At 37.9% G+C, this 22,399-nt stretch overlaps 1 protein-coding gene across 1 annotated transcript; it reads left to right on the plus strand.

Annotated features, from left to right (window-relative positions):
• The first annotated feature begins 463 nt into the window (after nt 1-463).
• On the plus strand, nt 464-21,877 carry CCDC39 (coiled-coil domain 39 molecular ruler complex subunit). The gene is made up of 20 exons (XM_086618399.1): nt 464-574; nt 1,156-1,275; nt 2,338-2,484; nt 3,524-3,682; nt 4,608-4,700; nt 4,786-4,914; nt 6,584-6,775; nt 8,199-8,302; nt 8,636-8,768; nt 10,954-11,148; nt 11,863-12,027; nt 13,239-13,376; nt 14,738-14,946; nt 16,199-16,319; nt 17,573-17,732; nt 18,861-18,967; nt 20,289-20,429; nt 20,572-20,751; nt 20,991-21,079; nt 21,727-21,877. Exons 1-20 carry the CDS (start codon nt 464-466, stop codon nt 21,875-21,877), a joined length of 2,844 nt encoding a protein of 947 aa, XP_086474525.1.
• The last annotated feature ends 522 nt before the right edge of the window (nt 21,878-22,399 follow it).

A 22,399-nucleotide genomic window follows, 5' to 3' on the forward strand; every position in this document is an offset into this window, starting at 1 on the left:
CTCCCAGAGACCTGCCGCGAAGTGTCACAGCAACAAGGGAGCTGCCCCTGGCTCCGACCCCGGATGTGGCGCAGCGGGGACACCGGCTGGCGCTCTGACCGGGAGGCCGCCGCGGCGCTGCCCGGGGCGCGCCAGCTGAAGGCACTGGGCCTTCGCGGTCGCTGTCTCCAGGCAGCGCCGGTGGCCCCGCCGACAACAGCCCTACCGAGGAGCGGATGGAGCCACTTAGACCAGAAACGTCCAAGTTCACCGCGCCCTGCTCCCGCCGTGACAGACCGCGGGGCAGCAACTGGCGGCGCGCGCGCGCGGCGGGAAGGGCGGGGCGGGGCGGGGCGGGAGGCGGCTCCCGCCTCAGCGGCTGCCCGTTGGGCCGCCGGGGGCTCGCCCGTTGCCAAGCGGCGCGGCGACGCCAGGCCCGGCTCGGCCTTGCCGAGCTTCCCTCTGCCTGCAGCCGCCAGCGGCCATGGACGCCGCCGGTAGCCGCTCTACCGCCTCGGTGCTGGCCGAGCTCCGCTGGGACGATGGCTACGCCGTCCCCGTGGCCAACGCGGAGAACAAAGCGCTGGAGGATGAAGTGAGCGCGGGGCTGCGGCCGGGGAGGGGGAGGAATCGGACCGGCCCCTCGACTCCGCGGCGGCAGCCGGCGCCCTGCCCCTCCCGCCCGCCTCGGGGCGGCACGGAGCCCTCCCGCCGCCGCCGGGCTGCGCTGCCTCTGCCCGGGCAGAGAGGGAGGAAAATCCCGCGAGTTCCGCGGAGCTGCGCAGGGAAACGGGGAGCGAGACCCTCGCCTCCAAGCGTGGAGACCGCGCAGGTGCGGGATGTGCCCCGCGGGGCCCCCGCCCGCAGCCGTCCCGCGCTCCGCCCCGGCCCGGCGCGGGATGCTCGGTGCGGAGCTCGGGGCTGGTGCGGGGGGTGTCCGGCCGTCGGGTGAGCGCCTGCGATTTTGGTTGTCTTGATGACAAGCGACTACTTAATGGCCTAAGTGTTTTTGCCAGTTTTTCTTCTGAGAGCTCTTATTTCGCGGCCTTAGGGGAGTGCAGCGCATACTTCTTACATCCTTTGATTCGTAATTGCAATGACTGTATTTTTTAGTAGTTGCAGGTAATAAGCCATCAGCTAAAAGTAGTTACAATGACAATTCTGACTCTTAAATAGCTGCAGAAGATGCAAAAAGAAAAACTAAACCTGCAAAATGAATTGACCGACTTTGAAGAGCGTATCGAAGCAATGACATCTCATTTGAAAAACGTAAGACAAGAGTTCAGCTTCACTCAGGTAAACCGCTGCCTCGAGCAGATCTGTTTTATCAGACCAACTTGAAATCTGAGTATCTTTCGGTGACTGGTATCCCTAAGTATTTTGCCAGCTTTAATAGAGATTTGTCAGGACTTTCACAGGAAACAAAAGTTAAACCTTATATCTCAGTGATATTATGTGATGGTCATTAAAAAGACCATCCAAGATCAAATGACTGTACCTAGAAGAAAGCCAAGAAGGATGCATTTTAGAATTCTTTATAAATGAAGACTTTTGTAGGTAAGAAAAATCTGGGAAAATAAAACATCAGTGTAAGGGGAAAATCAAATTTATAATCTTTATAATGATGAAGAGTTAATCGTGAAATGCTAGTGAAGAATTAGTTCATGGACATGAAAAATTAAGTGAGATGGTTAAGGTTCAAGTCTTCACTTATACTGAGTCAAGTGGCCAAAACGGGTGGTTTAGATTTCTAAGGAGTCCCGAGTCAAACCACCACGGCTTTCACGTAAAGTGCCATAGGTGAAAAAGTCTTAAGAAACTTCCCAGCAGCTGAACAACTTTTTTTTTTTTTTTTTGTGCTAGAGTAAAGTTGTAATCCGCACATAAAGAAAGAAACAGCACATACTAGTCTCTATTTAAGAAAAGCTTCTAGTAAGTAATAGGTTTGTTATTATTCAAGAAAGAAAACCCCTGTTACATCACTTTTGTCAGGTAGATCAGACAATACAGAGATACTGCTATAGGTCAGCCTGGTGGTGTTCTGTCTCTGCACAAACCAGAATGATTTCTTTTGCTGTGCCTCCTGAATCTGATGTAAAGCCACTGGTGACCAAGAGACCAAGATTTTGATTTTGAAAGACTAAGATTCTGAATCTCGGGTGAAATATCTTTGAATTTAGTTTTTACAGCTCTAAATGGTTGATCTATGGATATCTGATACAATACAACATATGTGCATCTGTGTGTGTGTATATATATATTAGAATACATGTATTTGAGATACTAAAATCTAACCAATAAAAAGTGTTTTTTTGTTGAGATGCGTCTCTTGTAAAATGATGATGTATTACTCTCTAGTCTCTTTACAAAGCCAGAGAGAATGAAATCGAAACTGAACAACACTTTAAAGCCCTTGCTGAGAGAGAGCATGGACGTCTCAAAAGTGAAATTAAACGACTGGAAGATGAGATAGTTTCCTTAAGAGACAAGAAAACCAGTCAAGAAGTAAGCTTTAAAATTTTTGTAAGAAAACACCCATATTGCAATTAGATTTTATGACTTGTCCTCACTTGCTCTTAGAGAAATAATAGTATAAATCAAGAATAGCTGATTATAATTAAATCTTATAAACTATAATAAATGATCTGGATGTGTTTTACCCTGTGTAGGCAAGCAGACTGACGCTGAGGATCTCCTTGCATAGACTGGTCAAGACTTAGCAAATATTAACTAGATATTGAAAGACTGCAGTTCTTAATTTTCTTAATGCCAGATACGCAGCCACACATCCGTATCACTATCTTGTTAATTCTCTTTATTTTCTTTATGGTTTAAAAATTAAATTGTTCTTCCCCACATAAAATAAACTTGGGACGTGATTTCGAGTTCAAAAATTTGCTTTACCTTTTAAAAAAATAATTCATCTAATACTGTCTAATTACAGGCGTTTTTCTGTTTAATGGAACTGTCTCTTTTTCTTTCTATAAATAATTTAAATTATTTTGCTTGTATTTTTGATTTGCTCTCTTTCTTCTCGTTAAGTCTGTAATCTCCAGTCTTAGAATGGGTGGCAGGATGAAGATATCCTTGCTATTCAGCTGGATCCAGATGCCCTCGTATTTGTGTCAGGAAGTCTCTTCACAGTCACGTGGGGCCATTTGTAAATTGATATGCAGGATAAGGATCTAAGAACTGGGCCTTAGTCTGGGAGGGAGAAACTTTACTCCATGATGCCTCAGATCAGTTGGTTATGTGGAATAAATATCCCACACATAGGTCTGTCTTGCCAGAGGCTGACTTTTCTGTTTAAAATTATTTTCATTTTGAGGAAACTTACTGTCTTTTTTCTTCTTTAAGACCAGGACATGTATTAGCATTCCTCAAGCATAACACACAATTAACAAAAACGAAAACTAGCAATTCTGTTGACAATAAGATGTATGTAAACTTGTTACATTAGCTTGAACTGGTTGTTTCAATTACTATTAAAAGAAAATATTAGACATTCAATATTAACCCTTTAATTTATCTCTAATTTTATTAGAATACTATAAACAAAACCACTAAGAAGTTGGAAAACTTAAAACAACAGATGAACTGTGATGAGGAAGTTCTGGAGAGCTGGATAAAGGAATCAAATCGTAAAGATAATGATGCTATCACAATCCAGAAGTATGCACAACAAGATGAAGGGAAACTAGGAGTAAGTAGAAATGACAGCCATTTTCAGAAACAAACCAAGCAGAGAACCATTGTAGCATTTGAAGACTTTGTTATGTTATCAAGTCAGGTAAGACAGAGACAAGATTTTGTACAACACTGCTTTTAAACTGGTTTCCACTTAGCACAACAGTGCGATTCCATATGAGGTTCATTTTGAGGGTCAGAGAGAACAGGTTTTACAAAAGGTAAAAGGCATAACTGAAGACATTAATTTGTTTGTTCATCTGGGTAAGATTTAAGTGAGTTTTTCTGACAAAGTGCATAAATAAAGTCCAGAAAACAGTGCCACTGAATTGAGAGGAGGTTGTTCAAGAATGCCTGCCAAATATGGACAAATAATGTAGATTTTGCCATTAGAACTGAATTTCTTAATACTACTGAGAACAAAGTCTGGCTATTTCAGTAGAGCTGCCTGGAATAATGAAAGATGGTACAAACAGATGCTCCAGTCACAAGTTCAGTATAATATTAATTTAGAGATAAATATCTCTGGTTAATATTCTCTTGAGCCTTTAAATACAGGGAGGAGAAAATTGATTTTTACTCATTTAGTATTTAACTCAAAAACTTCAGCTTACACATTCAGTCTCACTGATATTACGTTAGCAACTCACAGAGCATAGTAAGAAGAGTGAAGTGAAACAGCTGATGCTGAGGACACCACGTACACATTTGTACACGTGGAGGGTTACTTTGGCCTAGCTCCAGTCTGGTCCCAAGGCTGACAAGAGGTTAAGACCTCTAGTATGACTGAGAATTTGGAAGGCTATTTTTGTTTTTTCCTAAACCACAATAAATTAATGCCTCAATAATTTCACCCCTAATTGCAGCACAGCTTTAAGAATTTATAGGACATTATGTATTTGTTTTCAAATACATTATATTTTCATATCCTTTCATTTTAGGCATTAGTCCTTCAAGTAGAAAAGTTGACCGTGCAAGCAAATCAGAAGCGCAGAGCTCTTGATAATGAGCTTACAGAAACCATCACAGCTCAGGTTTGTGCTTAGGGCTCTTGAAGATATCTTATTATATATGAAATACTAAAAACCAGAAATCATGGGAGTGCTTTCTTTTGAACAGATAGAGCTTGACAAGACAGCTGAAGATTTTCGCAGAGTTCATCAGGAAAGGCAAGAAGTCATCAGGCAGTGGGAGAATGCAATACAACAGATGCAGAAAAGAGATCAACAGATTGATCATTGTGCTTTGGTAAAACTGCTGTAACTGATCCCTATCAGTGTATCAGCCTGCTTTTGTATCTAAGATATCGATAAGAATGTCGCCACTCACACATAGAATGATTGGGTCTCTTAGATGTTCAGTGTTCTCTGTGTTGTATTAAGGTGCTTCAAAGTTTGAATAGTAATGAAATATATTCAGAATTTATTTTGAGAGCAGTATCTCTCACTGTAATGGTGCTCTGCTTGATACTATGCAAGGTTTAATCTTCAATGTCAAGGTTGTGGGAAAATGCAAAGCATGCCAGTTTCAGTATTTCCTTTTCTGTGATCGAGGAAGCAACAAGATGGAGTGTTATTTCTTAGAATGCAAGGACAGTCAACTGAGGAGTTCTGTGTCTGTGATGCAATAGAAAAAAGAAAATAGAACATTTATTATTGAAGGAATTAGCATTGCTACCTCTGTGAACAAATGCATGACTATTTATGTCAGAATTATGATAAATAATCACATTAAGGTTAAAAATGGAGAGAAGCAACAGCACTCTTCTAATCCAAAAAACATTCTGTTGGGCATTATGAGTTAGTATGAACTTCTAAAAGATATAGTCTTCATTGATGTTGTCAGTGTATTATGCACAGATGGTACAATGGCAAGATGTACAAATAAAGTATATTTTATCCTTACTTTGTCAGAAGAAGTGTGAACTCCTTGAAAAGTTCTGCAGGACAATAGAACCGATGCACCAGAAAAAACCTGAAGGATCAATGTACAGAAAAATTTATAAACATGGATTCCAAAGTATCAATGGCTTTTTTTGAAGGGGGCAAAAAGCATATTTACATGTACAGGAAGGGTCTACCTAAATCCTTAGCTCTGCTAGTATGGTATTTTCCAGCTGAAAGAATATCAGCTTTGTTTTGTTGCCCGTATGGATATTAGGTATACCCTGAGCAGAAACATGGTTTAAACAGGCTTAAGATACAACACTAAAAAAATGTAATAATAGAAAATGACAAGCCAGAAGAAATACTACAAAACAGAATATATAATGGTATAATTTAGCTGAAATATTTTGCATTTCATAGTATTTCAGGGCAGAATATTCCTGCAAAGAACAAACAACAAACTTATAAAAAATCTACAACAACAACAAAAAACAACTCTAGCCAACTTTCCCTATATTAGTAGTCCATAGAACAACCCTACTGATGCTTCTGTAAACAGATTTATTTTTTAACATTAGAACTACTGTATAATTTTCCCTGTAGCTAATCTTTTACTTAACCTTTCAAAATATACAGTTTTCACTGAATGGCTATAAATCCGTCAGCTAAATTAAGCATCACTACTGTTGGTAATTTTCCTCTTTGTTTCCTCCATTTCAAGTCTATCTGAAGTTTTGTTCATGTAGCTTCCCCCCTCTATTTAATCAATCAAAAATTATTTTTATTTCCTACAGCTTTAGAGTGTCATGATTTTTTGAAATTATTGGAATATCTTAGAAGTTTCCAATCCAAAACAATTGTAGTATTTGGTGTTGTGATGTATTAGTGGAATAAAGTAATTTAGGAATGATATGATACCTATGCTCTCTCATGCAAAGAGTAGTCTTAACAGCAGTCTACTGGTTGTACTCTTATTAATCTAACACTTCTTAATTAATGCAAGCAAATAAAAAATGTTTTTATCTTGATAGCTAATAACAGAGATAAAACAGGAGATCAGAAAGAAAGAAATTGTGCTGAAAGAGAAGACTTCCTTTCTGGTAAATGAAACTCTCAATAATATAGAATATGAAAAGAAAATTTCTTTGGCTGAACGAGAAGCTACCAGCCTCCGAAACGAGTACCAAACTCAGGATACTTACAGAGTTCAACTGCAGGATGAGGTAAGGATGACCAAACAGTTCAGAAAAACAGACTGAAAGTGTAACTGTTAACTCTAACTTTTGACTAGATGGAGTAAATACAGGAATAGCATTTGCTTTTCTGTGCTTTTATACTAGACTCTTAATAATTCAACAAAATGTCTGCTCTTCTCAGTCGACTCATGATTATTGGGATCTAACCCCTCAATCCTTTCACTGATAGTGGTGAAGAGATTAGCTTGTATGCTTTGTTGTGTTGGTATAAAATGGATGAGTTTTCTCTTAAATGGTGTAACTCTAGATGCTTTGGAAGGAGCCATGTCGTGCCTTTAGTGTATGTAGACTGCAGTATTGTATGAAGATGAGAGAAATCTCTTCCAGATTCCAAACAATCCCTATCCAGTGCTCTCAGAAACAAGTGTTGATGGCCCTTGCAGTCAGGTTGAAATCCTTAAGAAAAAACCAAACCAAACCAACCAACCAAGCCCCCAAAAGCCCCCAAGCACTTTCACATGGATTTCTAATCAAGAGGCAGTAGGACAGGGCTGCTCTGCGAGCAAGCTGTGCTTGATGGTGTCCGTGCTTACTCGGTGACTTGTATTTAATGTGCACTTAAAGCTGCGCTGCTTATTTACTTAAATGGCTGTAGAAGTGTTTCTAAGAGGTTATTCAAGTCTCATAGCATTGCTGAGAAGGTATACCACTTGTATCACCTGAGTAAGGTTTCTCTTAACAAGAAAATGGTAATGCTGAGCTGTCAGCAAGCTTGGTGATTTCCAAAAAACCCTGCATCTGCTGTTGCCTTAACTTTGGATAGCTTTTCTGTAGCAGGTGGTTCATAAACTGATATCCTAATTAAAACTGTAGGTAGCTCAAACAAGGTGTAGACTATTAGATTACCCTATAATTCATGCAAACTTGAGGGTTCACAGAACTGGTAGATTTTTGTCTCTAAGATGTGAGATTCTTGTGTGACTTTTTTCACAATTAATACTACATAATGTGATAAAGAGAACAGTCTCACATTATTAGGTGTTAGAACATCTGTGGCATGCAAGTGAGAAACAAGGTAAGAAACAGACTTACAGTTCAGCCGACAACTTGTGACCTCCCAGTTTCTCTTGCTGGTACAGAGACACCTGCTTGATCATGTCTTCATCTGTGAAAGTAAAGACAATTACATTTATGCTGTTAAGTGATACTGTGAAGACTAATGAGCTACTGGTTGTGAAGTATTCTTATCCTGTACCCAACAAAGTTTGAATTAGAAATATTTACAGAAGGGTATCCATGTTCACAAAGAATTTGCAGTGCTTCTCATTTGGAAAATACTGTTAAAAAGAAATAGAATACTTTCCAATAAATAGGACCCTTACAATTTTAAATATCCTAACATGTACCAAAATAAATAAGAGCTCGATTGCTGCATTTTGTAATTTATTAGCTGGATGCTTTGAAATCCACTGTGGACAGAACTGCTTCTGATCTAGAGTCTTTGCGAGCACAAGTAACCAATCTGAAGAAAGAAATTCAGAAAAAACAAGCCAGGTAAGAATTTTAAAATATCATTTGTAAGGATTAATAATATAATCAAATCCTTGAGCTAGCAAAGAACCTTAAATAATGTTGATGATTATAGCTTCCAACTTTCTGGTTACTTCATGTCCTGCATAGTTTCTGGCACTGGGCAATTTAGGAAATACTCCAGGTAATCCTTGTTTTTAAAAGGCATGAAAAAAAATCAGTTAGGACCTTGATTATCATAGGTTAAAGTTTATCCTGCTTTATTAGGCAACTGCTCAGTAAGGTATGCTGCTTGGTTTTGGTAGTGTTGTATATGCAACATACATTTGACTTGTTAAATCATGTAATTTTATTTAGATTAAGCGTTCTTCAAGAAAAAAATGCAAGCCTTTCTAATAAGCTGAAGCTTGTGACTGAGGAGGCACTCAGTTCAGGAGACAAAGCTTTGAGGATGGAAGAAATACTAACAGAAGAAGAAAAAATTGTGAAGGTAAAATGTTTGCCATGGTTTCTGCAAGTGAGGATTCATTTAAATTTGCAAGCTCTATCTAGAACAAACATTTATGGATTAAAATGTAATGTAAGTATTAATATGACATGTATCTGTTTCATCAAATGATGAAGTAACGTGCATGTAGATACATCAGCATCTGTGCTGGGAAAACTCTGGAGGAAAGTAAGTGGTCCTAGCAGAAGATAGTGCCTCCATATATTAACATAGGATAGTGGAACTGTCGTCATACAGATCAGAGATAAAACCAGTATTCTGACTGCATCAGCATCCTGAACAGGACATTTACCTCTGACCGTGGCAAACAGCTACTTACAACTTCTTGGCTGGATTGAAATAAAAGTTATTTACTGCAACGTGGCAAATTTTGTTATAAAGATATAGTAATGTTTTGCTTCTGCTTTGTAACAATCCTGAAAAATTTCAAAATCTTGTATTTTGTTTAGCTCTTTTGGGAATTTCAATCGCTCCATTTTGTAATTTATTAGCTGGATGCTTTGAAATCCACTGTGGACAGAACTGCTTCTGATCTAGAGCTTGACACTGAGCTTGGCAGCTCCACAGCTTCAGGGTAATATTTTAACTAGGATGAACAGTTCTTGAACACTGTCTGTAATCTATTAGTCAGAAGCAGCCTTTCCATCACCATTAGACACACACGGCCATTTCCTGCATCTATTAATTTACTGTGAAGAGATAATTACAGAAACAATGTGGATGAAACGTCACGGTTTTGCGCTTTTTTTCTGTGTTACTTCTCCCTCTTCAATCTGTGGCAAAACACTGTTGCACAGAGAAGCTTATTGAGTATCTTCTAACCACCTCACTTAAAAGGAGATAAATGATTTCCATTAAATAAATGAATTTAGATGGGCAAGAAAGACTACAAAATGAAGGTCAAATTGTGATCCAGTTTTAGTAGACAAATTCATCATTGTCTTTAGCTTCAGAAATATGGCTCAGAATTGGGCACATATATAATCAGTTTACTTTTGAAATTAAATTCCTTTGTTCAGGCATGATCCAAACCCCACTGACATCAGTGTAAAATGCTACAGGCCATAACAATTTCATATTAAACTTACACCTGCTTTTTACTTCCTGAGTTTTGGATTTGAAATTGCACTTACTGCAAGTTCAACTACAAAAAAAAATCTGTTAGAATGCGATTATGAACTCTTAGAGAAGGAGTTAAGATATCTTTTGCCATTATTACAGCCAGCAAGATGGTTCACAAGCAAAATTCACAATGTATACCTACAAAATCAAGAATAAACACATTTTTAATCAATGTAGAAAAGTGAATTGTAAGGTGTTTTGCTATGTTAATTTAAATGTGCATCTTCAAACTCGGTACCAGACTTGAGCTAAATGTAAAAGAGTCTTTTGGAACAGGAAGGTGATGCCACATCACTCGTTTTAAAGATGTACCTTACAAGAAACGAGCATGCTGAATGGCCTGAGCTTTGAATGGTTGTTGGCTGTTTGGGTGAGGAGGTGCAAGGAGGGAGGGAAAGAATAAAATCTTCCTTGTTAGGGTTATAAAAAGAAAATAATCTCAATTTTGTTTGTTTTCAGTACAGGTAACCTGAAATGTTGAGCATTATTTTACTATAACAGACCCTACAAAAACCTGATTTCGTGCACTGATCTAGATATTAATGGCAACTTACTTCTAAGAATAAGGAGGTGATTTTAAAATGTGTAATCAATTTTTCAAACAAAATTATTCCAACTTACATAGTTACATACATGTGCATTCACACGTTTTAATAAACCATTGAAAACCTTTGTATTACATTTCTCCGAATATTCACATATACTGGAAGCAATAAGGAGGGTTGTTTTGAAAGGATGCCAGGAATTTAGTTTTCTGAAAGGCTGAAAAGAGTAGCATTCCCATAATGAAAAAAAAGGTCATGTAATAGTTGGATCCAACAGGATCCAAGTTAAATAAAATAATTAAAAATACTTTCTCTTTAAGGCAAAGACTTTTCTTGCCAACCATTTTGAAGACCTATGAAATTCCACGTTCATATTAATGGATATAATGTTGAAATTTTTAATCTTCCTGTATATGATTCGTAAAGGCAAATAATTCCTCAGAAATTACTTCTTACATGATTAATTATTTCTTACTACTAAATCATTAATTTGTCACCAGGAAAAAGAAACAGAAATGAACCAGTTAAAAGAACTACTTTTCAAGAAGACTCAAGAGTTAAAGGTGCAGAAGGATAAGGAGAAGTGTGTTCTAGCAGAAATTGAGGGAAGTCAAACATCACTTAAGAATCTTAAGAGTCGACTGCACAGACTTGATGCAGATGCATTGAAACAACAAGAATTAATATATAACCAGGTAAAATATTAACATATTTTCATACTATGATTGTTTCTTGGGTCTAATGAGAGTAAATTGCTTGAGTTCTGTAGCCTGTGTCAACATCTTACTGTTTGGGAAATGCCACACAGTATAATTTGACGTCTGCATTTATTTCTGTCTCTAGATGTTTGGATAAAATTGAAAAAAATGAAATTTACTATAGTATTACCTACTTTATGCACTTGTGTATTTCATTATTTTTTGGATCTGCTGCTTTTCCCACTAATTTCTCACATCAGTTCTTTACTTTGATCCCTCTGAACCACAGACACCTCAGGGTAAATTTTTAAAGCAATACATGAGGTACATGCCAAAATCCCGTTATTTACTAATTGGATTTTGTGCATATTTCCTATGCACCACTTTGAAAATTTGCTCTTTTATATCAGCATCCACTGGTAACAGCAAGATGGCAACTCCACTGTAAGCCTCCCTACAGCAGACTGTGCTGAGTATGCTTTGTTACTTTTCTAGAAGATTACTCCTGAACCATCGCTGCACATCAGTCATCTAAGAATATTTTGCTAATGAGGTCTATAAGCCATAAATTATTAGAAAACAATAGCTTAACTGGATGACTGTCCTAAAGCCAGTGTTTAGATCCAAGTTTATATTCAGTGGTTTAGCTTTATAGGAAGGCTATAATCTCTTATCTCAGGCTATTAATTCTCTTAAAAATTATTTTAACAGGATTTTTATATCCAGCAAATTCAGAGACGGCTGTCACGGTTAGAAGGAGAGGTTACTGCAGATGAAAAACAAGTTTTGGAAGCAAAAGTTGCTGAACTTAAGAAAACCTTAGAAGAAAAGAAAAATGCGTATGATGTTTTACATGCACAGCACAAGAAACTTCAGGTAACTTCCTTAGAACATCAGATTGACTATATAGCATCTAGAAACCTCAGTAGATTGGGTCTTATTAATTAATAAATCTGTATTAGATTAAAAGATATCTGAACTTTGTGTAACCTGTGTGGAAAGCTTCATATATTCCCTATACCTTCCAGAAAAATAGGTCATTACTGCACAACTGAGGCAGCTTTGCAGGAAGACAAGCATTGAAATGTTGGAAAGGCAAGCTTAACTTTCAAGATGTGACTAACTGCTTGTAAATGTCTGAATTTATTGTTAAGACCATGTAGAAATAGGAGAATGTTACACTGTGATGCTACTGCTTGCTTTTCTTTTTCATAAAATTGTATGTATGGTTGCATTTAAAATTGTACTTACAGTTGCATTTAAAATTTATGTGTAATTCAGAAACATCATTTTTCTGTCTTTTATTCCCATGTGAGAATTTTGCGTATGTGTGCTTGTTCTGGTTTCTCACTATCCAGTGACGATCATCAATTCTCTAAAAAATGCACTTACCTTTCTTGCAGATATGAACCAGTCAGTTATTCTGTAGCCAATTTATAAAACACACATTTCTTAGAAAAAGAAAGTAATCAGCTACATTTTAGCATGTTTTGGAACCTCTTTTCAAAGAGAAACCATATTGTATGAAAAAATTTGATCAATTTAGTGAGGAAAAGAAATTGCTTATAGGAGAGCCCTTTAACTGGAGATCCATGCACTAAGAAGGCTTAATGTTGGGCAGCTGGTGCCCACAGTTCAGTTTTGAGGAGACGCAAAATTTGAGCAGTGAGTATAATCAAACACTGAAACAAACCTCCAGGAATTTCTTTATACTCTGGAGCATTATCAAAGACAGATGGTTTTATGAACTACTAATATCAAAGCCATAGTCAGACACGCCAGGAGAGCTTTTTTATCAAGACCAAAATACATGATTATATTAGAATTGCCTTATTGGCTGAAAGATCTATATTGTATAAATAACAGTTACTAAACTCCAAATAAAACAAGCAATGACATTAATATTGCAACAGCACTCCGCATGAGGACTGCGATGCTCCAGGCACTGTTTGCAGAGCAGCATCTGGACACGAGATGATGGTTGCTGGTTCCAAGACTTAAAAAGATCTCATTTAAAATTAACTGGTAGCTTTTGGTGCAAACTACATTCACTGAAATGAATTAAACATAACTTAATTTGGAAACAGAGCGATGTCCATTTCATCAAGAGAGCAATGGATAAGACAGGAGAAGAAACAAGTGGTATGATGATCAAGATAAACGAACTAAATCTTTTCAATGAGAGATCAGATCAGGAGTTAAAAAAAGCTAAAGCCATTAAGCAGGTACAGTATTATTTTGCAACTTTACTAATGTTTGTTTGTTTTTTAAAACACATAAACTCATGACTTGATCTGAAGGCCTTTGCCTGCCTCCCACAGTGCTACGTTATATCCATAAGAACCCACTCTGTAGTTTGTAAGCTTGCCTTGTATCTTCCTTCCTAAACTCTGAAGTCACTTTCATCACAATTATCTCACCAGGAAAAGTGTTGCTTCTCCTGTGTACGCAGCATAAAGTTTCTTTGGGTTATCAGTTTAATCACACATTACTTACTACAGTATCCACTTGGTCAGTGTTTTTTTTTTTCTGAGAAACGATTGCCTTTACAATAGAAAATGTATTTACTGTTCAAGGATGTCTTTACCCAGCACTGAATTTTTATTCTTAATCTGTGATGCCAACTAGTAAGTTTGGCTCAGTTTTATTGTTAAATTGCAGGACTTTTTCCAGCAGATGGTTTGGATCTATCTACATTCCAATGTAGATATCAGTCTTTCTCCCCGTATTGTGATAAACAGAAAAACACAGTTCCCAGTCCCCTAATTACTGCACATTCTTTCCTGCAATAAGCTCCAGCCTTCCTAAAAGAAGCACTAAAGTAGTAGAACAAGCCAGGCTCTAAGTACCAGGGGGAAGTTTTGCTATCGACTTAACTGGTGCGCTTGCTCCTCAGTGAAAACTGTCCCTAACCTGGAACTTTCCTTTGGGGATGAAATTCAGGGGAACAAAAGAAGCAAGCTGATGGCATAAAAGAACTCAGAGTTTGGCATCATCCATAATGCAGAGTTTGGCATCATCCATAAGAGATTTATTTTTTTTTTTTTTTTTACAATTCAAAGTGTTTGCATGTTAATGAAGTTTACCACTTGCTGCTTTTCAGAAGTTTTGTTATTTATAAACTTCCTCATATAACAACATGACTTGTAGAATTACAGAATCTAGAACATATTCTAAGACAGTTACAATGGTTCAAGGGAGATATTAACTCCTTCAGAAAGTTCCTTGGAAGGCCTGCTTAATTTCTTTGAAACCACCTTTATAGTCTTACCATTCATAATGCAAACTGAAAGTTGTAGATGGAAGAATCTAACAAGCCATAACTCAGTCTGAATGAGAAAGTCTGATGAATTTGTATAAAACCATTCAGGAAACAATCTACCCCTGCTACACTCACCATGTAACCTGTTAGCAAACAGGAAATGGAGAGCATTTTTATATGCAGAGCAAAATCAGTCTTACAGTAGTGGATATAAAAGATAAAATGATGGGTGCTTTATAAAAAAATATTAACCTCTTGACTGTTACAAGTATCTTAATTAAAAATGATGCTTTCTTACTTTGAGACCTTTCTGGCATTTATTAGGAGATGATGGTCGAAGATAATCTCTTAAAACTAGAATTGAACCGTCTTCGAAATACTCTGTGTAGTAAGACAGAGAAAGTTCTAACACTGGAAAAACAAAAACTGGATTTAAAGAAAGCCATAGCAGAAAGAACTGAGGAAATTAAGATTCATAAGGCAATGCTGGATTCCCAGATAAGACTTGTGGATCAGGAACGGCAACGCATAAGGTAACTATGCTTAGATAAATTAAACTTGTAACTTCTATTGAGTACATTTTGCATATGGACTTACTGAAAAAGAAGCATTTTACCTAATTCCACTAATTAGAGAAGTTGAGGATGAACTAAATCTTGCTCAAAGCTATACGCTGAGAGAGTTGAGGCCAGCAAGAGATCTCGTCTCTGAAATCCAGCCTCCAGCTCTAACAACCTGCTGAACAGGGGGTTACTGTTTCTTACGTTAGTAATGATCCTCTACGGTACCAAGAGGACTCTCAGTTGCAGACATCTTTTTAAAGTAAACGTCATGTATTTTTCAAAATAATCAGGAAATGTGAAATCAGTGTGTCTGGAGGTACGACAAAATATTTAAAACAGAAAAGTTGCTTTTAAAGAGGCTTTACTCTCAACTGCTTGATAAAACTGTGATTTCTTTGACTCATACAGTAAGTTGGTTTGCTTGGGGTTTTTTTTTGCCTTTTTAACAAATGAGTTCTGTATTACATGCCCTATATAACAAAATTAAATCTTCTGAATTATGTATGTACCCTCTTACAGAGCAATCATATATGAAAGGACTTTTCCCTTCTGTAGTACTCAGTGCAAAGTTCTAGCTCTGAAATCCCAGTATCTATGTCCAGCCAAAAATCAACGCCTGAGCAGCTGAACTGCTGAAATCTGGCAGGCTTTTTGTTCACTCCTCTGCTAACCACACCCCACACAACAGGAAATTAGAGTGATTTCGTGTGACTAAAGCTTAACTGCTCACACAGAGTCCAGACTGTGCGGCTTTTTTCCTTTGATAATTACACAGCTAATTGATACTTCCATGTAATTTGATTTGGGGTTGTTGCCTACTGTTGCTTACGCTCATCTAGTAGCGGCAATATTAAGATAATATCAGCAGGGGGCAGCTTGTGCAGCTGTAGGATTTAAATGCCAAACCTTTAAAAATTTTTGGGAAGGGCTGTGGCACAGCCTCCCAAGATGCTGTCATCTGGAATATGAAAATAAATTTGCCTCAGTTTAGAACTGCAAGAGAACTGCAGGTAACCAGAAGAACGGATGACTGTTGCTGGGACAACACAGAAAGCAACAAAAACCAGTAGAAGCACAATTGCTGCCATGCCTGCCTCCTAGTACATGGGCAGAGAGCCAGAATAACACCAGTAATTTAAACTGCTATAGCAAGAACTGCCCACAAAACAGTGCCAGACAAACGCTTTCTCAATCCATTTATTTTTTTCCCCGAATAAATCAGTGCCGAATTTCAAGATCGCCTAAATAAAATTGATAGACTGAGATGCAGATATGAAATTCTTACTGTTGTAATGATGCCACCTGAAGAAGAGGAGAAAACTCACACCTACTATGTCATTAAGGTATTTTATTAAGATATTTCATTATAATTCAAGTATGAGCTATAGATTTCCCAGGGTTCTATTTAAGTAACAAAGACAACTTCCTTGCCTACTGCTTACTTTCAGAATAATTGTTTTACATCATCTGAGGCTGTTGGTTATTTAGATGATACAGCAATTTCTCATGGATCGCTGTGGTCAGTCTTAATGCCAGTGGAGCCTTAATTTGGAGCAGTTTGAAAATTTTCACTTCAGTACTCATTAATTTACAAAGACACAAGAAGTGACGTGGTAATCTGCTATAAAGTGAAAACTGTTTATCATAGTCTCACATCATCTTAAATTCTTCTACCCTTCAGAGTTATTTTTAGATATTTATTTCACCATATGGTGTTTAAACCTTGGAGAATGTCAGCTTTCCCCATTTACTTATCAATCGTCTTCGTCTATGCATACCTCAGCTTTTCATTGTGGAAACAAACAAAAAATAAATCAGTTTTTATCCATAATGCAATACCCTGTTTCTGCAACAAAAATCTATTATTTTTGTTCTCCGCAAATTCTCTGATTTCCTCTTAAAGCAAAATGCTTCTAGCTGCATTCTTGGCCCTGAAATCCATCTTTTTCTCATTCTTAAGTTTTAAATTTCTTAATACTGGTATTTCTGCTACTGTGAGATGTAGCACAGCAAAAGACCTCAGTAAAACCCTTGTGGTGCTGTTGGGTGTACACCCTCTACAACTATGGAGACTTTTCACTCTATCCGATTTTCTGAGGGGCTACAGAAAATACTTTCCTTCACCAGCCGGCTGCGTTTCTTAAGTCTCACTGATGAGAGGAATGAAGATGTTCAAGTGAGCAATTCCCAGCCAAACTGGTTGACTTTTAACACGCTCTCAGTGGTTTTATATAACGCACATTCCTAACTCTTACTTGGATTTTGTGCGTAAAGGAAACAGACGTGAACTGCAGCACATGCCTCACATCAGGAGTGCAAAGCATGGAAACTGCTGTGTACGCACTGTGGGTACTGCTGATCAGGACTTTGTGAGCCTCGATGGGTGAAATACCTCAAAGATCTTCCGATACTGTAAACGAAGTACTCCTTCCAGTTACCTAGTAACTCAAATCTCAGGTCAAGCCTGACAACACAATAAGCCCCATATCTACTTCGGATTTTAACCCATAAATATTGCAGGCATTTTTTTCTGTATTAATTGTCCTAATACTTTCAGTACATGTGCAGTCACCTAAAATATCACTTTTATTTTCAGGCTGCACAGGAAAAGGAAGCACTTCAACGTGAAGGTGATGATTTAGATGAAAAGATCTGCAAAGCAGAAAAAGAAATTGTAGCTCTGGAAAACACTTTGTGTGTACTTAATAACTGCAACAGCAATTACCGAAACTCCTTCAAGGAAGTCACTGAGACAAGTATGTAAAAAAGAAACTGCTATTTGCTGCATGGTAAAACTCACATACAGAGTGGGGAAATCCCACGGCACAAAAGGATGAATCACAGAGAGCCTAAACTGATAGTAGCAAACGGGAGTGCAATTCCGTGCTGCTGTGAACAGTTCAGCAGAATGAGCCCAGAGGAAAGGGCAGTAAGGCATAATGAACTAATACTGATGTTCCTCCGTCTGGCTTATGTGAAAATCTCCAAGTTTATATAAATTTTGTGAATAGTCATAAATAGGAGCATTCAGAAGTGGCAAAGCATAAAGATGATTACTGGGGGAAACAAGTAATTACTGGGAGAGGGGAATGCCCACTGAAGTTGGTAGGTCTAGTGGGTACAAAAAGCACTACTTTGTCTGTAGTGCTGCAGCACAGTTTGCACTACAGAAGCGGAACAAGCTGGGCCACTGCTGGCCTTCTTGTGGCAGACTGAGCCAGCCTGGGCACAAAACAGTACCCAGAGCAACTACACATGCACTCTGGTGATGAAGATCGATCCCTCAGCTACACCGTTATTACCTCTGATTTTCACATGGAAAGGTTGGAAAAAAGTAGAAACCCATCATATGGGAAAATGAGGAGGGAGAGTAAAACTTGAACTGCAGTATTTTAGTGGTGTCAGCAGATTTTAAAATATAGACTACCTAAGTAGAAGTTTTTTGATATTGGAAATTCCTCAGAATTCTGGAAAATATCTTCATCTGTTGTTTCTGTTGCCACTTAGACTTCATAAGCTTGATGTCCTTCAGTGGAACTTTCTTTGTTTAGCTTACAAAAAGCAGCACCATGAGAAGTGACATAAACTTAATTCTAGAAAATATTTGATTATTTAACTTTTGTGCCCTCTGCTGGCTCTGGAAACAGTAGCTCTTAAATAGTTCTCTCTCATGAAGCCAGTTACTTTTTTTGCAGTCATTTGGAATTAGTGGTAGATTATTTAAAAAAAAACTTAAACCTTGAGGTCTCTGTAATACTCCCAACACTAACACAGTAATACTCTGTGATGCAGTTACTTTAAAGCAAGCTGCCTTTTAAAGTGAAAATTGAGTTGTGTACACTGCTTGTCTGGCATTGATGCTGCCTCATTATTTGGGATCACAGGTGAGGAATATAAGGAAAAACTGAAACTAGAGGAGGAGAAAAGGGCTGCAGATGAAGAATACAGATACAAACGAAGACAGATCAAGGAACTTCAGGAAAACCTCCAGGTGAAATACAAACAAACGACACGGCTGCAGCACGTAGCTAAATCCATGCAAACCATACTATTGAAAGAATAGGAAATTGTGGGACAAATTTTTGCCTGTTCTTTTATATCCTATGCTTTGTATGAATGAATATGATTTTTTAGAAGGCTCCACCTCTTTTTTCAAAAACTGAGTGCTTATTTGAATTTTCTTGAATCACAATGAAACTTCAGGCTTTTTAGTCACATAGAGCTAGAAGTTTCAAAATCCCAGATGCACACGGACAGATGCTCTGTTCTGGCATCCAGGAAAGCAGTTGTGTCTTTGTGTAATGTACACCACTATATTGTATCATCCTGTTCAGTAATGCAGAATTTAAAATCTACACATCTTTTGTCCTCCAGCATCTACATCCCAAGATTTTTCTAGGAGAACGTATTGTGTTTTATTAGCATTCAGGGTGCTTCATTTTAAACAGTGTTAATTCAGCTCAAGAAAGCCATCTGACTCTTACCTGAGCAGGCTGAGCACTACATGCAGGTAATGGCTAGGTTGTGTTCACGCTCCACGTTCAGGACTTACTCTTGTTTCTCCTTGTTATCAAAAAGCCCACTTGCCCTTAAGAACAGCGCTTAACTCTGATATGTGACATTTCAGTTAAAATTTTCTTAGGCAGAAGAAATCAAAGGCACCCTGTTATGTCTCACAGGATTATTCTAAGCCCTGAGTCACTGACTATAGGCCAACAAACATTCCCATTGCTTATTCTGCCACCACAGGACATATGCCTTACTTAAGAACATCTCTGAAATTAAAGAGGAGGAACACATCTTCATCAGGGCCTAAGTCCTAGGATATCACGAGGTGTTAAAGCATACCCTTTCCTGCCTTTTTATTTCTTTATTTTTTCAAAAACAGAGCCACCCTTAGTGAGCTGATTTTATTCATTCCAGTCAAAAGTATTCATCTCTTTCCATGAAAAACAATATTATTTTTCTTAGGATGGCTTGCACCGCTAAGCTGGTACTGTGCCAAGTAAATTGTTTGTAGACACTGCTCACAGGCACATCTGAAGACACATACTTGTAACATCATTAACAGTACCTTTAAAGTAATTTTTCAAATGTGTAAATTACCTGGTGGTCTCTTTATCCGGATATTTACCCCTAAACAGTCTGACAGGCAGAAAGTTTTGAGTTGTGTTATTATTAGTACTAATAGCTTGAGCTACATTTAGAAACAAGTAAAAGTGGTAACAGACCCTCCCACAAAGTAATACAGAAAGTGAAAGGCTACCAGAAATGCTTTGTAAACTAAAACCGCTGTTCAAATGAATTTGCAGAGCATGGGAAAAAATTTTGATATGGTACTGCAGCAGGAAGCCCTCTTCCAAGAGCAAAACAAGGAAAAACAAGCTCTTGTTTTGCAGCTGAACAAAGACATAGAAGAACAGAAGCCAAAACTAGAAAGAGTTATAAAACAGGTCTGTATATTCATTGACAACTTCCAACTTCGCAGTGATAGAGAGTAGTATGGTTAAACCCGCAGAATTTCAACTTAGCAGGTTTCTGAGAAAGTGTTGCATTTTCATAACAGCAATGCTTTAAAAATATCTGTGTTAAAAGTGTTCCAGACTATCCAGAGAAATTCAGTCTGTGAAGAAAACTAAAGCAGAAACACAGGAAGAAAGAGACATCGATCTTCGTGAATTGAAAAGCTTCAACGGAACCATCAACAAATTGTTAGCTGATGTTCTACAAGCAAATCCTGATTTAACTGCAACTTTTCAAATGTACTTTCACCAGGTGAGCTTTCCAGTTAGCTGCCATGACAATCGTGAGTGATGGCTCCAGTCTACTGATGAGTGTCTTTCATGGGCAACTCCTAAATTCAACAATAAACTGTACTTACGGTAAAATACAAAAACGTGTTCATCTGCTTTCAACATCTCTTCAAATAGAAAGGATTACAAACCCTCCTGATACGCCCAGTCCTATTATACAACCATCAGGTCAACCTTTCTTTTTCTTTTCAAATTTTCTAGTCTAATTTAGAGCTTCCTGCGATTGCTTCTGCTGGTGGTAGTCAAAGTTCTCGATCACCATCCACACAAAGCTCACTAGCTTCTACCAGGTAAGTGCTAGCAATGGTTTTTTTGGCTTTAGTGTGTTTTTATTTTTTTTTGTTTTTTAAGGTAAAGCTTAAATCAGCAAAATTAGTCCCCAAATGACAGAATTTCTTGCTCCTAACGGTCTTCGCAATCTTGCCTCTACTTCCTGAACACTCTATAAAAACTTTCTCCTTATATTCTCCCACCTTTACTAGATTTTTCTAGCACACAAGTTTACTTCTGTGTCCATCACAGTTTAAAAGTGTAATTACAGATTAATCACACTTACTTTTGCTAACTGTGCTCTAATTAATAAGTGGTTTCACGTTACAAAAGCAGAAGTTTGAGCTCCAGCCACACTCTGCCCTGGTTAGTGGGCTCCCTTTCCTAATTAAATAGAGGAAAAGACAGACACGTATGCTTTTACTGATACTTTTCCCCTGTTCAACATACATTCAACTAATAGTGCATGTACCATGTTGCATCAATTGCAAACCGACAACATTCCTGCAGGTTAGGCTCTTAGTGGTAATGTCTACAAAGATTTTTGTAGGGGATCTTACCTAGAATAAACACTGCTGCTGGGTGGCTTTATGGTAAGCCACCATTAGAAGCTCTTTCTTACACAGAGGGATTTCTGTAGTCTGATGAGTCAATGTTTGTCTTTCAGATCCTCCAGAAGCACAAGTTCAGGCTCCAGTCAGACTTCAACCCTCAAAGTCATAGATCTGAGCTTGCCTATCAACACTCCTGCTGGTTCACAGCCATCCAGCAGAGGTAGCACCTCCAGTATTTCTAACACAAAAAAAAGTCTTAAGTAATCTTTTGAAGGTCACAGTAAAGGCTTCTTAATTGATTAATTTGTCTCTTATTTATCAAGGTCTGTTGGCAATCTTAGCGCTAATTTCTATCAGAAATGTATGTTTCAACTTTCTTCTACAATATGCAATAAAGTATTTCGTAGAAATGTTAAGTGTATATTTTATATAATAAAATAAATTAACCTTTAAATTATGTTCTTATTTTGCTGTTGGAGAACCAAAGATCTGCAAAACCCTTTAGAAGCCATTAATTCATTTTTCATATAATGAAAACAGAGTTATGTTAAAGCCATTAATTTTAGTAAACTGGTATCTTCTCTGCTGTCAAAATAATTTTAGATTCCATTGCAACAACCCAGGAAAAGAAACGTATGCTTCATTTCAAGATCAACCTTGACTACTAACCAAACAGCCATCTCAGATAGCGTCTTAATCGAAAGATGACAGTATATGATTAAAGTCAGTAAAACTGTGCTTTTTCTATTCAAAATTACATAGTACGTGTTTTGCAACTGACCTTTA

Source organism: Tauraco erythrolophus, chromosome 11 (assembly GCF_009769465.1).
Source record: "Tauraco erythrolophus isolate bTauEry1 chromosome 11, bTauEry1.pri, whole genome shotgun sequence".
Classification (NCBI taxonomy): Eukaryota; Metazoa; Chordata; class Aves; order Musophagiformes; family Musophagidae; genus Tauraco; species Tauraco erythrolophus.